Source organism: Macrosteles quadrilineatus, unplaced genomic scaffold (assembly GCF_028750875.1).
Source record: "Macrosteles quadrilineatus isolate MER2022 unplaced genomic scaffold, UCM_ALF_1.0 Scaffold_1__1_contigs__length_201487025, whole genome shotgun sequence".
NCBI lineage: Eukaryota > Metazoa > Arthropoda > Insecta > Hemiptera > Cicadellidae > Macrosteles > Macrosteles quadrilineatus.
The window spans coordinates 140257828-140275527 of record NW_026542594.1 but is presented as its reverse complement, the minus strand read 5'-3'; the positions used below and the strand labels follow the sequence as shown (position 1 = coordinate 140275527).

The window sequence follows — 17700 nt, the reverse complement described above, 5'->3', positions numbered from 1 at the left end:
AATAATTGTATTACCTATCAATCTTTCTTCCGAAAATAAACTAAAATGTCCAGAAATGCTATTTAAGAGTTAGGTACATTAACTTTCTCTAAATTAACTGAATCAAAGTACAATATATTTAATGCTACAGAATATAAATTCAACCGATTTATTTATTGATAAATCCAACCGCGAGGTGGTGGGTTGTCGAGGTGGCACGTTGTCGCCTATGAGCGAGATGGCGCGTTGACGGCACCGAACACTGAGCGTACACGTCAACCCGCCACCTCGTAAAAGAGTGGTGGCGGGTTGACGGGGTGGCACGTTGTCGCCTACGTACGAGGTGGCGGGTTGCCGACATCGAACATGGAGCTTCACGACAACCCGCCACCTCTGATAAAAACTGGTGTTGGCGGGTTGTCGTGGTGGCATGTTGTCGTGGTGGCTCATTGACTTGAGTGTGTACGACAACCCGCCACCTCGGAAAATTGTGTGGTGGTGGGTTGTCGTGGTGGCCTGTTGTCGAGGTGGCGGGTTGACTTGTACGTACACGTCAACCCACCACCTCGGTTTTTTTGTGGTGGCGGGTTGACGCCTCTGACCAAAACACCGAGGTGGCGGTTTGACGTGGTGGCGCATTGACAGCGACTCCACTTGAAGAGGGTTTACATTTAAAATATTTGAGTTGCCCCTCAAATCCACCCTTTTGGGGGGACATTCAAAAATTTCAAAATCATAAAATGAAACTTCCTGCTAAGATCCTTAAGATTACCTAATTCTATCCATTGTTATGCTTGCTATTCAACCAGTTTTTTTTCCATTAGCATGTGATGTTAGTCCCTATCTGCCTTTTAATAAATCCTGCAAAAAAACAAAAAAAGTAAAAGAGCATGAGAAAAGGCAGAAGGGAAGAAAATTTAATTAGGATCTTTCAATATTGTATCTGATCAGCATGTCAACCCTGTTATGTCAACCCTGTAAAAATGGTGTTATACCGTAAACAAATAAACAAATAAATAAATAAATGAATAAGATTGCACGACCACCAAAAGGACATCTCTGTATATTTACTTGGAAAAATATCAGAGGGGGGGGGGTCTTGACTTGTTATTCACCCTGTATACCTACATAGGTATATAGGTATATTATATATGAAAAAGTATAGTCAATGGTTTTATCTATGACAATAATGCTACTTCCCTATAGGGAAATTCGCTAAAATGGAAAGGAAAAGTGTGTCCTCCTAGAGTCCGTCAGTTAGTCTCACTCACTGAGTTCAGTTCAGTTCAATTCAGTCCACTAGTTCAGTCAGTCATCAGTCTCATCACAGTGCTATGGAAAAGTACCGTGTTCCGTGTTTTCCGTGGTGCCGTGGTGTGGTTGGTGGGGTGGTCGTGGTGGTAGTACAATAAACTCACCATTTGCAGTGTTTATTAATTTTAGGTTAGGGCAGAATTAATGCTTTTTTCATTCTTTTTTACTGATATTGCTTTAATTATGCGATACACAAACTATAATTGAATTTGTTATTTTAAGGTGAAATTAACTGTCCTTATACATCACTGACCTTACTTTATTTAAACTTCGTTCCGTACTTAAACTTTATAAGTAGCCTAGTAAGTTTACTCTATATCTTGCTGTACATGGACATATTTTCTTGTTTGCTTTACCTACATTAGTTTGTGATGTTTTAGTTTTTTATAGACTGAAGAAACTATTAACAATATGGAACGTAAAATAAAGTTGAAGACATTAAACACACACATAACTTGCGAAATTTGCAGAGGATACTTGGTTGATGCTACAACGGTCACAGAATGTCTTCATACATGTAAGTTATACTAAGTCCTGTTTTTTTTGGTACGCCTATACATTTTTTGAAGTTGTTATTTTGGGGAAATTTTTTTTTTCAGGCTGGTAATTTTTTGTCACAAAATTTTTTGTTGCAACATTATTTAAGTTTATTCTTGGCTTATAACTAAGATAGGCTAAAGAAAATTGTTTCGATAGTTTAAGTAGGCCCACATAGGCTATTTGGAACTTATGGTAAATTAAGTTACTACCTAATGATAACTCTTACTGCACTTAAGTTGCAATATTCTAGCTGTACAGTAGACCCTCGCTAACCTGTCACCTAACTTACGCAACCGGGAGCATGGAAAAATCCCACCCATTTGCGGAAAAATACGGCCGAGTAGGTTATTACCGATAATGTCACCTGAGAGGACAGACTAGCGGACACGACAGTATCAATACCATGTACCATATACTACTTATTGCTGACTTTACCCCCCCTAACTTATCCCCCAGGTAGGCCTGGACATGACATTGATGATGTCATGTCCATTAATGTGTCCTCTATCAGGTGACATTATCGGTAATAACCTACACCGCCGTATTTTTCCGCTAAACGGCCAGCAATAGAATTTAAGTTATAAGGCCCATGCAGTACTTATTGCTGAGTTATTGCCAGGTCCACACAAGTAATGGAATTTAATGTGATAATTTACATATTAAACATACCGTTATTCAAAATACTATAGTACTGTAGGCTATTGCGCAATCATGATAACTAGGTGAACCCATGTGAATTCGCACGAATAATAAATTAGGATATTATCGCAATGTCATTAGAAGCTGCATCGTGATCGACATTTGTCTTGCTACTGTAGTTGCATTCTAAGTCCTTTTTGCTGTTCAATTCAGGAGTATTTTGCAGGACGGAGCTCATCATGCTGAAAACTTGCGCATATGGATTAATATCAACCAAACGTTGAGTCAAAATGTGCATGAGTTCAGTGCTGCAAGAGCCATTACCTTTGTTTGGCACTCTTTCTTGAACAGCGGTTTCAACGCCCGTAGATATAAATTTGGGCATATGTGGGATGCTCCCCTTCTGACGGTTGAAAGGTGCCAATTGGGTGATAGATTGTGTCGTGCACCTTTTACATGAAAGGCCCTGCACCGCTATGTTCTTCAATTTTAGCTCGAGTGCTGACCATTGCGAGCGCAGAGTTGTAAGATCTAATGTTCTCTTTGTAGTTTCTGCTCAAATGATTTGCTCCATTAAGTAGGCTCTGGATATAATAGATTTCTCGGTATGGTGGTAGATTCACTTTTCCTTTATGGCAGCAGGATGAAAATCCTTTGCCTCGTCCTCTTTGTTCTTCTTTAAAATGTAGCGCACCATATTTCTGACATTTTAATGCCATTTCGCCAAGTGAATGCCGCTGAATTCTTGTATTTGTCAGTGTAATTTTGTAAGTACACGTTGCCACTAACTGTTCCAGCTCCTCGTCTGGGCTCCTTACGTTTTGCATTGCTTGCCATATGTTGACTCGCCGTGTCCGACTGGCAATATTTCTTTGTCGTCAGGTCCTTGGCATGTTTAAACTAAAATATAATCTAAAACTTTTCTTCCGTCTTTTATTTTTAAAAACTGCAAACTGTTTACATTTCCAAACCAAACAAAACAGCTGGGATTTATTTTTTTAAAATAATGTAACTTATTGACATCTGTTTCAGAATATAATAACATTCAAATCAATCACAATGTTATCCTTATGGAAGGAACTTTGAGGGCAGCCCACACACCCTTAAAAAGATATATTTTGAAAATCTATAAAGCCAGTTTGCACATCTACCCACCTAAGACGAACATTTTGGTATATAATACGAGGGATTAACCCTCCAAGTGTCCATAGTTTAGGCCTTAATGTCCACCTATTTTTGGCGCATTTGCAAGGTTTTATTAAAACGGATCTGAGAAGCTTAAAACGATGTTAATTCTAATGTTCTATATACCATTTTGTTTGGAAAATCATGGGCTTCAATATTATATATAAAACATAAGGAACATTTTTTCAAAAAAAAAAATTTTTAGGTAAAAAAAATATAATTTCGAAAATTTTCAAAAAAAAAATAAGTTCGCGCTCAATGAAATTGTATAAATTATAGGCCTATAAATATTTGAAAATAGCCACTTTGTTCTAAATTTTATGAGGATTACAAATATATAATAATATAAGGAAGTATATTTGCAAATAAATAAGTTATGGGCAAAAAACTGATTTCAGTACATAGCGTTTAGCTAAGAATGCATAGCCTAACCATAGCTAGGAATCTGGCTGATAATTTACATCAATATCACTACCTACTTCTTCAGGATCATCAACCAGCACTTCAAAACCACTTAAATCTTCTTATAATGCACCACGTATATCACTACTTTTGATTTTTAACACTAAAACAATGATAAACGTAATAAAACACATCAGTCATCGGTCCGGGGGAACCTAGCTGTTTACAAATACACGCACGTCAGCTGTCTGCTACAATATTTTCGGAACTAAAATGAATAGCGCTTAGAGACAGACCTCTGCAGAAAGCTTAGAATATTACGGAAAGAACGATACCTAACTCGATCCAGTTCAATCCGATTCAGTCAGTTATAGAGCCTTCGCCGTAAACGATGTCTGCTTGTCGAAAAATCGGCAAGTAACACTATACAAAGTGTGGTGCTTGCCGAATTTTCGTCAAGTAACACTGGGAGGGTTAAATCTTAAAACATAAAAGCCTTATTGTTCACAAAGTTTCATGTTGCGTATTAAATATATAGATAGATTATGTTAAGTTATTAACCTTGGTTCAGTTATAAAAACTGTCACGTTTGAAATCACAGGTTCCTCAAACTTTTACTCAACACAAAAAAAAATGCCAAAAATATTACCGGTACAGCGAAATAAATAACAGAACAATAGAAAGTCTAGCAAGTTACTGCTAGTCATAGGCTACTGCTACGCTGTTTCAGGACAGAGGAATGTCGATAAAAACATAAGATAACGCATAAAAAAAGTATATAATAGAAGTAGTGTACTTATAGATTAGCCTATAACAACAGTCGTAAAATACACCGATAAAGATAGCAATGACATAAAAAACTCGCTTAATCGGATACTAATCACCCTACAGGCTACTTAAGTTGTCATGACTAACAAATACCCAATCACAAAATGTTGTGACATAGCAAGCGCACAGCAGACAGATGTGTAGTCCTAAGGAGCAAACGATTGTCAGTGCAAATAGATAGCTTGACCTTGAAGCTTTGTTCGACATTCCTTTATTTTGCTTTCATTTTATTTTGTCAAATGAACTAAGATAAAAAAAAAAATAATAATTTTGAGCCTACTGCATATAAATAATGGGCAGAAATGGGATACACAACGTTTATATAGAATGTAACACATTTGACTAAAGAAACACAATTTATAAAATTTTCTAGGTAGGCCTACCGTACTGGTACTGTATTTTTCTTGGACAATGAGGTTATGTTAGCGGGAGCCTATTGTGTCGGACCAAGCGGCATGGTCGGACCAAGCGAGGAGTCGGACCATCCGAGGTCGGTTTGCAAGGTTCTACTTTATCAATACTGCAGATTCCTATACAGTAAGTTGATGATACCAGGTCTATCAGAAGATTGGTGGTATCGTAAATTCCCTACTCAACCTTCATTCATACTTGGGTTAATACTGGTCAGCCCAGTGGCGGATCCAGAGGGGTGGCGAAGGGGGCAACCGCCCCCCCCCCCTCGGGCATAGGCCTACATATACATACGGTATATATGTGACTTACAGTAGTGCACACACATTGCGTAAAATATTTTTTTACCGTACACTAACTTCGGACAAAGAAATGGTATAAAACTGCCATTTTGGAGACTTAGTTTACACAAATTTATCGGACCCCCTGGTTCGCCCCCCCCCCCCCCTTGGGACTGTTCTAGATCCGCCACTGGATCAGCTTAGGCTATGCCCAGTAGTGTTATCGTAATTGGCAATGTTGAAATGAAGGTATCAGTAAATTATATAAATCGTATATCAAAATGATGTTTATTAATCACTTTCTCCAACTCACCTAAAACGTCCTATAAGACGTTTTTACTGTTCCTAGACACCAACAATACAACTTTCTCAAATGACATTTTGGTCGCCGAGACTTCCTGTAGACTAGACACCACCCCTGAAAAACTCGCTTAAACATGGGGACAGGGCAGTTTACTATACTAGACACCTCACCACGATTACTAGACACCATGCACAGATTACTAGACACCACCCCCAGATTGCTAGACACCATACTTAGATACCAGACAACAAGCCCAATTTACTAGACACCATGCCCATATTACGGTTAGGTTAATCTAGATGATGGTGTCTATTATAGGAAACTGCCCTGTCAAGATGTTTAAACGAGTTTTTCAGGCATGGTGTCTAGTAATCTAGGTGTAGTGTCTACACAGGAAGCCTCGGTGACAAAACTTTCATTTAAGAAAGTTGTAGTGTTGGTGTCTAGGAACACGTCTTTAAACACGTCTTGCGTCTTATAGAACGGTGAGTTGGGGAAAGTGAATTACCCTAATGGTACTAAACTTCTGCACCATATAAATTGTACAATTTCCTCTTTTACAGTCTGTAAAAGCTGCCTCGTAAAGCATTTGGAAGAAAACAATACATGTCCACAATGTCAACTTGTAATACACCAGTCTCATCCTTTGCAGTACATCAGTTTTGACCGTACGATGCAAGATATTGTCTACAAACTTGTACCCAACCTCCAAGACAGTAAGTTAAAACAGTTTTAAGTTAAAATTCTTAGCATCAATTTCATTTTACTGTAATAATCATACAGGCTATGGTTTGTTGCCATAATAAATTACCTAAGTTATAGTAATTCATGAGTACCGTATTCTAATTGTTTACAAAGTGTTGAACTTGTGTGCCAAATGAAACACAGCATGTTACAGGAATGATCTTAAAACCTTGGAAGTAATCCATCTGAGTCCTCATGTTAAAACCATTGAACATTTGAGCGCAGTTTTATTTAGGCCTACTAACCTATCAATAACTTTTTAGCATTGTTCACCTAGCGGTCACTTTCAGACTTTTGCACCTTGGACCAATTAGAGTAGTTCTTAAGATTTCTAACTCAATTTAATAAATCCGTTATCATTGACTCAAACAATTTAAGTTAATACTAACTTACTTCAATCTGATTGAAGGACTTTACTGTTGTTCTTTAGGCTAAGTTTTTTTTTTATTTATAGACAAACTACCACGGGAACCGATCCTATCGTAGGTGCTTTACTATCATATTGAAATTGGTACCAGATTTTTTTTCTATACCTTATGCATACCAAGCTTCATAAAGATCGGCTGAAAAATTTCAAAGAGAAAAATGAAAAAAAATACAAAATGGCGGATATCTGGTAAACAAAGTGATTTTGGAAAAAATTATATTCTTTTCGATATACTTTCATTTTGATGTCCCTAGACCAAAAACACTATTCATTCAAATTTTTATATATGTATATCGGCCTATATACAGTACGATCGATTTGGGGGGGAATGCGGTGGAACGGAATTCCGGTACCTCTCTTTCAGAAGGATAAAAATATTGGCATAAATAGATTCTAATCACATTGTTACAGTTCCAGCACCTTATTTTTTACAAATTGACCACTGTATATACACGTCCGTAAACGCGATAACTTAAATCATTATCTCCGATTTGGATTAAATTTGGTTTGAAGGTGTAAGGCGAGATAAACTTGAATAAGTTCGCGAACCAGCATGATCAGATAATGGGAACAGGGTTTTACAAGGGGTTTTATGGAGTACTAGCTGGCCCGACAAACGTCGTCCTGTCCTAATGTGGTTTTATGTCAAATGCTCATTCATTTTCAAGATGAGCTCGTTCGCATGGCTCAATCACGTCCTGGTTGAAGTTTGTTCGCTACGCTCACTCACCTTTAAGTTGGAGCTGGTTCGCTGCGCTCACTTGCCTTCAGGTTAGCTCGTTTGCTACGCTAACTCGCCTCCAGGTTGAAGTTCGTTCGCTATGCTCACTCACCTTTTGGTTGCAAATGAGCTGTTGTCATGAATTTAAAATATCCCTGCCACAGCAAACCTGCAGACTAAGCGAATTTCAACTTGTCTTATTTACTAAAATATTTGCATAAATAAGACATATTTATTCCCAATTTAAATAACATTAGATTTAACGAGTGCTTAGATTTGCTGCTACGGGGAAGATAAACAGTGTATTTTTACCAAACGTCAATAGTAGCCTATATGATGAAACAAATAAATTTGCCAAATTTGATCACCGTATATCCATAAACAAGTAAACTATAGCCTACGTCTCGCCACCCTAAGTTGAGGCAGCCCAAACTGACCGGGAGGGTCATTACCGGCTGTTCCCGCACGACCCTTTATAATCCGATTAGCGACACTTCCGTTAACGCTCTAGTTCAATAATTATCATTAACAAATTTTAAATCCGATGTATAAATTTAGTCATTTACATTAATAACTTTGATTTAATACACATTTCCGTTTTCGTCCCATCAAAAAACACTGCTTGGTAGATGTGTTATAATATATCATACCGTATATTTATGAACCAAATTTTATACTTATATTCCAACCCTGTATGAAGGACGGGTACTCTTCTAGTATATATATATATGAATTTAAACGGATGGTGTTTTTGGCCTCTGGGGACCTCAAAACGAAAAATTAAATCGGTCCCGGGTCCAGGTCTTACCATGAGACCTACGGTAATAGCTTATTCCCTATAAGGTAAATTCGCTAAAAATAATAGTGCTCTACCCTGTTGGTAAACCTATTAACTTTTTAATGCTATTGAACATCACAGAATCAAATTGTTTAGTTGAACCAGCTGTTAAGGTTGTTTAATTCCATTTAATTATGAGTACTCATAAGGTTAACATGGGAAACTCCAGAGCCACTGGGGCAGAGCCCTTTTGACAGATCTGCACCAAACTTCACACAAACCATCCTTGAATAATGCTTAATAAGTTTCATTACAACCTGTTGAGCGGTTTTGGATTCCATATAGGACAAACAAACAAAAAACAAACAAACATAGGCCTAAATTGGATTTTATTTATATAGATAAATGGTTGTTTTTCTCATTTTTGACCCTCAAAACACAATATTTTCCAATTTCTCTCTAGAACATTTTAAAGAGCTTAAAAAACAAATAATTTAGTACACCAACATTTTTTTTGTACGGCAATTGGTTATGGAGAAAATTTAAAAAAAATTTAAATTTAAAGATGAGAAGCATCAGAAAAAACAACTAGGACTTACTAGTCCTAGTGGTTTTTCTATAATGATTTCCATTATAGAGGTTGCATTACTATGGAAATCATTTAATAGGCATAAAGTAGGTCTATATTTAATGTTGTCTACTCTCAGATGAAATGAAGCGGGAGAGGGAATTTTATAGACTTCGAGGACTTCCTTGTCCCAAAGACATTCTTCCCAATGCTGGAGACACAGATGGTGAGAAGCTAGCTGCAGACCAGGTCGCTGAGGCAGACTGTCATCGTATGGACGAACAGGTAAAGAAAATCAATTTATTGTAGGCCTACTGTTGTTAAATTTTTTTAAACTGCTATTAGTAATCAGAGATTGTTTTAGATGACGTGTAAGGATAAAAAAAAAACCATTCTACACTCCAATCGTCATTCATTTTGCAGGATTGAGCGTCCATAAGCTATTTATTTCAAATGGCAGTTTTAGTGACACAAGCCATTCTAAGCTGCTTTACTTTTAACTTTATATATACCATAGTATGAAGAAAGTAATGTTTTTGTCAAAATTTTTGATGAGTTGAGTGGATGTAGGCCTATCCGTTTTGGGTCCCCCTGAACCCAAAAAAGTGGTTTTCGAAGTGATGCCTGTATGTGTGGATGTGTACAGAGCTACAGACCACACCTGTAGTCCGGTTTTGATGACATTTGGTATGTAGGTAGGCTACTAATCCATGGCATCTCCAGGCGTTTTTTTCCATTTATTTATTTTTTAAGACAACTTTCCCAAATAACCCATAAAATAACAGAAAAATATAATTTTCTCAAAAATGGCCAGAACAATATTGAAAAAAATTGTTATGTTATAGTCCTTTAAATTTAGAACAAATTGGTAGAACTCCCATTGCAGTAAAAATTATGGTTAGCCGGTATTGATTCAATCAAATTAGTATGTTATAGTCCTTATAATTCGAAACAAATATTGCAATCTCCCATCGCTGTTAAAAATATGTTTAAACAGTTCTGATTTTCTCCATAAAATATCATAGTTATTCCCACCACATACCCATTATAAAGGTTGTTAACAAGCTAATGGGAGAAAGTATTTGTCAGACTTTTGATAGTGTTTATTTATTTTTTCCTACACTTATTACTACTGTACTAAAAAACAACTTAAAGTGAAAATCCAAATATTAGGCCTATGTATTAAAAACCTTGTGCAAAACATAAATGACAGCTAGCCTGACCATACTACTGAACCGAATTACACGCAGGTTGTACTAAAAGAAAGTTTATTGGTCGTATATGTGTAGGGTTTTATTTGTATTTTGAAAATATTTATGTTTATTGGATCAAAAATGGATAATAAACTTTTCTCATGGAGATTTAACATGGAGCTAATCTATATATTAGTAGGCAAGCATGTTTCTTTAAAACCTTTTTCTCAGCTCGTGTGCATTGCAGGAAAAATCTACGCATTGCATACTGTTAAAAAGATATTTTCCTGTAGATGTGCAGAATCTCTTTAAAAATTAAAATAGGCTCAAAAATAAGCACAAAAAGTTAATTTGAAATTTTAAAATAATTAACATGGGCTTTATGGGTTGCTATGCTGTTGACGAAATATAAACAGAAAATCAAAACAAATGGAAGAAATTAATTACAATCACAAGTTTTTATTTATAGCGTGGTGTGAAAATAGAGAAGCCTGTACCTTTGACTTACAACTAGACATTCCATCCATATGTTAAAGTTGTCGTCAGTTTTAATTAAATTCGTGGTAGTTGATGTGGGCCACCAACAGATTGCGCTGATCGAAATTACTAATTTCTCTCGAATACACAATGATTTTTACCAAGTCAAACTTATGGAATGACTTATTAAGAGCTATAGCAAATTGTTATGACCCATCAAATTTGTCATCAACAAAAAATAAGGTAGAAAATATAATTTTAAACACGCATACTGTGACTGGTTCAGACAGATAAGTGTTTTTAATTTAAAAAATGGTGACAACTGGTCCATATAAATGGAATGTCTAATTCAGTATCCAATATTCAATGCAGGTACATTACATATTATTATTGGTCAAGTTTTCGACCACTGGACGACCACTAGTTCTATTTAATTAATTAATAGACAAGCATGTTTATTAAAAACCTTTTTTTTAGCTCCTGTGCATCGCAGAGTATGTGTATCTACGCATACTGTTAAAAAGATATTTACATAGATGTGCAGAATCACTTCATAAATTAAAATAGGTTTAAAAATAAGCACAAAAAATAATTTTATTACAAAAAAGATAACATGGGCCTTATGGGTTGCCATGTTTGGTGACAAAATAAAAACAAAATATAAACAGAAAATCCAAACAAATGGAAGAAATTCCAATCACATGTTTTATTTACAGCGTGGGGTGAAAATAGAAAAGTTGCACAGTACATACTTTTCATCGAGTTTTCACTCTAGTTAGTTAAAAACTTAACTCTAGTCATTCATTTTAAAACCTTCACAGGTCACAAAGACTGTTGACACAACCCAATAATTCATTTTAAAAGTTAAGTTAAAGTGGATGAAAAAAATAAAGAATTTTTGATTTGATTTGTTTCATGGTGAAAAATTTCTGACCGAGTTAATTTTTTTTTTCAAATAATTAATAAATAAAATTAATCCACAGGTCAACATCGGATTAGAATGTATGGTTGCCAATCTGAAAACTTTAAAAAGAAAGTTCGTCAGAGTTTCATCACAAGCAACAATCACACATTTGAAAAAGTTTATCGCCAAAAAAGTTTTGGATGGAATGGAAAAATATAAAGATGTAAGTATACTAGAATACTGCAACTAGACTATTTTTAGTTGGTCAGAACAGAAAAGTTGAGCCCTTGTTCATGGACAGTGCCAGTAATACAATACCTATATAATTTTTCAAGTATGCTATTTTGAAATAGGCTATGTCATAGTTCTAAGAGAGTTAATGCATTTTAAGTTTCACTGTCCTGAGTTAGAAAACTAACAAAAAAGTAAGTACCCTTAGAGGTCAGGGACCCTATTGAGAATCAATGAGACCCACAGAGGCCCCTCAATTCTGGCTGGAATATGGGAGTTTAAAAATACACATCATATTGCTTCAATTCGATAAACTTTGACTTTTGTTTTTGAAAATCCACTATGGCGAATAGATCTAGAAATTTAGTTTCATTATTTTTTAAATATGCTAATAATATTAGGTAGGGGTCTGCGGTACAGAAAATTTAAGGTCGGTACGGTTTTTATATTCAGGTTTTGATTTCAACTGACTATAAAGATCCCCGTCTATAGATCGGATACACTACTAGTAGTACATATAGGATCACTGCAACAGGGTATATTGTGATTGAGAAGAATGAGTTCCATCATACATATATTTATTTTATAATACTTTTACATTTCAGATTGACATCCTCTGCAACAATGAACTGCTTGGGAAAGATCACACTCTCAAGTTTGTGTATGTGACTAGATGGAGGTTTCAAGATCCCCCTTTGCGTCTTCAGTACCGACCTAAACTGGACTTGTGATGTTTTTATATCTGTGGACATGTTTCTTCTGTATCTGTGCTCTAAAATCGTGATAGTAGGTTAATTTTCTGTACATGAATTCACGGGTTTGATCGCCGGTTATCCTAGATTTTAAGGTATTAAGTGTTCTGGCATTTTTTATTATTTTCCAGTGTTTTGTTTTACATGTGTGAAATATTTATATTTGTAATTTTGTAAAAGGTTCTTAACACAGGAATATCTTTTTGTTATTCTTGGATTTGGTAAATAGCAATTATAATCTCAGAACTAATAGTATTTTTTGTTCCAAACCATTTATTATGTGAAGAAAATTAACTAATAGTCCAGTCAATAAATGGATTGTGTCAGAAGTAATTTGTTAAAGGCTGATTTTTTCATGGATTATCATATAAGGAACATTTTCTAAAAAGTCCCCTCCTCTCCCCCTCTTGCTACACCCTTTTTAAGTTGATTTGTGTAAGCTTTTATTATTTTATCAATATCTCAGAAACAAACAGCAATAGGGTTAACTTTATTTCGCCATTTCAATCCTTAAAATATTCTCTACAAGAACGTTATTATTGTGTAATCGATAAATTTAGTAGTTTTCTTGTAATTTTTCTTGTAACTTTTTCACTTTTAAATATGGACCCTTGTGTGTTTAGTTGATTTGTGGTGAAATGAGACGATATAGAAAAATGATTCAAATAGCAGAGTTTGCATATTTATCACTCTTTAAAATGATATGGGTTTTATATATTTTTATTGCAGCCAGTTGACAGAATCAGTCCGAAAACGGGAGGCAGCGTCGGGCGCAAGAGCGCTTATGGCGCGGATCCATGAGTATAGTCATATATAAAACATACTCCCTTAGTAGATTTTCCATCCTTATGGAACACCTGAAGCCAATTTTACTGTTAGTTCGGTCCGGTGTACTGTAGAGTCTTGTTTTGTTTACAGTTTGTTTCTTACTATTTCATTAATTTAAAACCTCGTTTAACCAAATAAAAATATCTAATCATCAACAATAACTACTGTTAATTCGGTCCGGTGTACTGTAGAGTCTTGTTTTGTTTACAGTTTGTTTCTTACTATTTCATTAATTTAAAACCTCGTTTAACCAAATAAAAATATCTAATCATCAACAATAACTATCTAATCATCAACAATAACTTGTCCACTAGGTATATATAACCAAACTGTGAGGCACAAATCATGAGAAACTAACCTTAAAATAATAGAAACAAATTGTAAACAAAACACGACATCTACAGTACACCGGACAGAACTAACAATAAAATTGGCTTCAGCTGTTCCATAAGGATGGGAAATCTACTAAGGAGTATGTTTTATCTATGGTATAGTCGAGTTACAGCAAATACCTATTGTTGGAATTTGTTTTAACACAGCTGGTCTAATTATGGTTATTATTAGTATTAACATTTGATTACCTTTTATTTAAGTGCCATATTTATTTATTGGAATTATAATCTAATATATAAAATTCTCGTGTCACAGTGTTTGTCTGCAAACTCCTCCGGAACGACTTCACCGATCGTTATGAAATTTGGTGTGTAAATTCTGTAGGTATGCGAATCGGACGTAAACTATGTTTTAACACAGCTGGTCTAATTATGGTTATTATTAGTATTAACATTTGATTACCTTTTATTTAAGTGCCATATTTATTTATTGGAATTATAATCTAATATATAAAATTCTCGTGTCACAGTGTTTGTCTGCAAACTCCTCCGGAACGACTTCACCGATCGTTATGAAATTTGGTGTGTAAATTCTGTAGGTATGCGAATCGGACGTAAACTATTTCCCGTTTCGAAATTCTTAAAAGGGCTCCGCCCCAGTGGCTCTGGAGTTTCCCATGTTAACCTTATGAGAAATGGAATTAATGAATCTTATCAGCTGTTTCAATTAAACAAGTTGGTTCTGTTCTATGATGTTCAATAGCATTAAAGTTACAAGGATTACCAATAGGGTGCAGCACTATTATTTCTTTTACATTTATGACAACAGGTAATTTGCAACCAAAAGGTGAGTGAGCGTAGCGAACGAACTTCAACCTGGAGGCGAGTGAGCGTAGCGAACGAGCTAACCTGAAGGCAAGTGAGCGCAGCGAACGAGCTCCAACCCAAAGGTGAGTGAGCGTAGCGAACGAACTTCAACCAGGACGTGATTGAGCGATGCGAACGAGATCATCTTGAAAATTAAACGTAACGGTACTTTCTTTCCATCGGTCTGTCTTAGGGGAAACCTATAACTTAGGCGATACGAAGTTCGCGGGGTCAGCTAGTCATACTATATTATGTTCTTTTGTGTTATAACGTTTTTTTGTCCATGCAGCTGCAAATCAAAATTCCTCATTTCTTTTCGATTCTTCTTTCAAAGTAAAATACTAACGCTTGTGCTTGGGTTTTTTATAGTTTTGAACAATTTCCGAAAATTGTATTTATCCCACACCAAAAGAAATACCCCCGCCGCAACAAACCTGCAGACTAAGGCAATTTGCCTGGCTGTATTTCTACTAAAATATACCCTGAAAATTGTCAGATTTATTTCCTATTTAAATAACATTAATTTTAATGAGTACCTAGGTTTGCTGCTATGGGGAAGGTATTGAGGTTTGTTTTTTATTGAAATGTTGATAGTTTAGTATGAAATAAACACAATTGCCAAATTTGATCAAAATATCCAATATCCAAATCCAAACAATATCCAAAAACAAGCTCTACAACTACAAGCCAACTACAACAGTTTATTTATTCTCCATAAGAATAACATGTGAATTTTAAATTTAAGGTTTTTTAAATAATCTCCGTAACCGTTAGGCATACAACAACGCTTCAGTATACAAAATTATTTCTTTTTTAAGCTTTACAAAATGGTCTGGAAAGAAATTGTGGAATTTTATGTTTTTAGAGTCAAAAATGGGAAAATTCATTTTTACCCCGTAAAAACCCCCCTTTCCATAGTCCGATCATGCTGGTTAGGGAACTAGTTCGAATAAACGTAGGTTTAAACGTTTGTAACTAATTTCATCAAAATCAGATAATTTTTTCTCGAGTTCTTGCGCTAACGGACACACACATATATATATGACCCAGACAATGATTGATTGTATTGATAACTCTTGCATCTGAAAAACAAGTACAGTACTATAATTATACAAACGGTTAGACAATTGTATGGTAAGTTTATAACAGCATTTGTAAAATCAACGATAATGTTAAAGGTTTTAAGTATATTGCAGCTTTTTCTGTTTGCATATGACATAACGGGTTGTGATACAGCTTTTCCTATTTTTTTAGTGGCACAAATAAATTTTGTGGAAATTGTTAAAACACAGAAGAAACTCAATGACAAACGTCAGTATTCAAACAGAAAGATGCTTTAAAAGAAGAATTGAAAATAAATGAGGAAGATTTTGATTTGTAGCTGCATGGACAAAAAACTTTATAAAAATTTAAGATACACAATTTACTTATTACTAACTATAGTATGATTATCATTTTTAAATATATAAATACGGCGCTTAAAAATATACAAAAAAAATATAAGGTAATCGAATGTAAATATTAATAATAGTGTAACTGCAATGGTCATAACATAATTAGACCAGTTATGTTATAACAAACTCCAACGATAGGAATTTGCTACAACTTGACTTTACTCTTGGATCCGCACTACGAGCGCTCTTGCGCCCGACACCGCCTCCCGTTTTCAGACTGATTCTGTCAACTGGATGCAATTAAAATATATAAAACCCATATTATTTTAAAGAGTAATAAATACGTAAAATTTTTTATCAGGAAAATGTTTCTCTATCTTGTCTTATATCAATACAAATCAACTAAACACACGAGGGTTGAAATTTAAAATTGAAACAAGTTCAATTCAAACTTAAATGACAAGAAAACTACTAAATTTATCGATTACACACTAATATCGTTTTTTGTAGAGAATATTCTAAGGATTCAAATAGCAAAATAAAATTAACCCTATTGCTGTTTGATATCTTCTTTAAATCTTTTACCTCCTTTAATTAAATCTGTTTGTTTCCGAGATATTAATAAAATAATAAAAGCTTACACAAATAAACTTAAAAGGGTGTAGGGGGGGGGAAGCAAGAGGGGGAGGGGCGGGGACTTTTTAGAAAATGTTCCTTATATGATCAACTAACATCCATGAAAAAAATCAGCCTTTCACTAATTACTCCCGACAAAGCACTATTTTTCCCCATTATTGACTGGGCTATAATGATTGTCGAGTATCATTTTATAATCATACTATCTCATACCATTCTACACTCATTCTTCCCTTATATTTGGGTTAAAATACACACCTAGGTGGCGTCCCCATCTTAATGATCGATTATTTATAATTTATTCTTTATAATAAATGTTTAATGCTCTTGGCCAAGCATGGAAAACAACAACTATCATACCAACTTCTTTCGGAACTTTCGTGACGAGTAGTGAACAATACATTTCATCACAATGACAATAATGATTCAGACCTTCTTGGTTTAAAATAATAAAATATCATTCCATCGTCTAGTAACTAGCCATGAAGTTATCATAGCATAGTTTTACTATTTATTAAACAGTAAGCTGTTAGCTATAAAAGAATATATTCCTTTGAGCCCCTGTTAAGCTACATGAACTACAGTACAGTATGTCGTTTGGGAGAGAAAAAGGTAAAATATTGTTTGAGACAGGAAAGTAATCTTTTAGGACAGGCAAAATTATATGCTTTGATAGATTGGGAATCAAAAGTTTTCGTAAAGCTCAGCTGTACGAAAATGAGCATTTTTATTTATGTTTCTCACTAACATAAATCATACCGCATAAAACAATTTTGAAATTAACTTACCTTACTTGACAAAAACAAAAACCCGATATAGCGCTAATAGCTTTCTACTTCCATCATCTTTATTGAAAACAAAATTCATATCAATTCTGTTTATGTTGTTTAGATCTACCAAAGTGTACCTACTTAATGAAGGTAAAGTGTGATTGAACACATGAAATAGAAATCGCTAGTGTTTCT

General features: G+C 34.9%; 1 protein-coding gene across 2 annotated transcripts; it reads left to right on the top strand.

Annotated features, from left to right (window-relative positions):
• Positions 1–1379: 1379 nt before the first annotated feature.
• Positions 1380–12924, top strand: LOC128982918 (polycomb group RING finger protein 3). Of its 2 annotated transcripts, XM_054401990.1 has the most exons (6): positions 1385–1422; positions 1674–1810; positions 6447–6599; positions 9261–9406; positions 11775–11918; positions 12532–12924. In XM_054401990.1, the coding sequence occupies exons 2-6, from the start codon at positions 1705–1707 to the stop codon at positions 12655–12657; spliced, it is 675 nt and encodes a 224-aa protein (XP_054257965.1). In that variant the 5' UTR covers positions 1385–1422; positions 1674–1704; the 3' UTR covers positions 12658–12924. The 2 variants fall into 2 exon arrangements, with proteins under 2 accessions (XP_054257964.1, XP_054257965.1); XM_054401989.1 differs by having other exon boundaries at positions 1380–1810.
• Positions 12925–17700: the final 4776 nt, after the last annotated feature.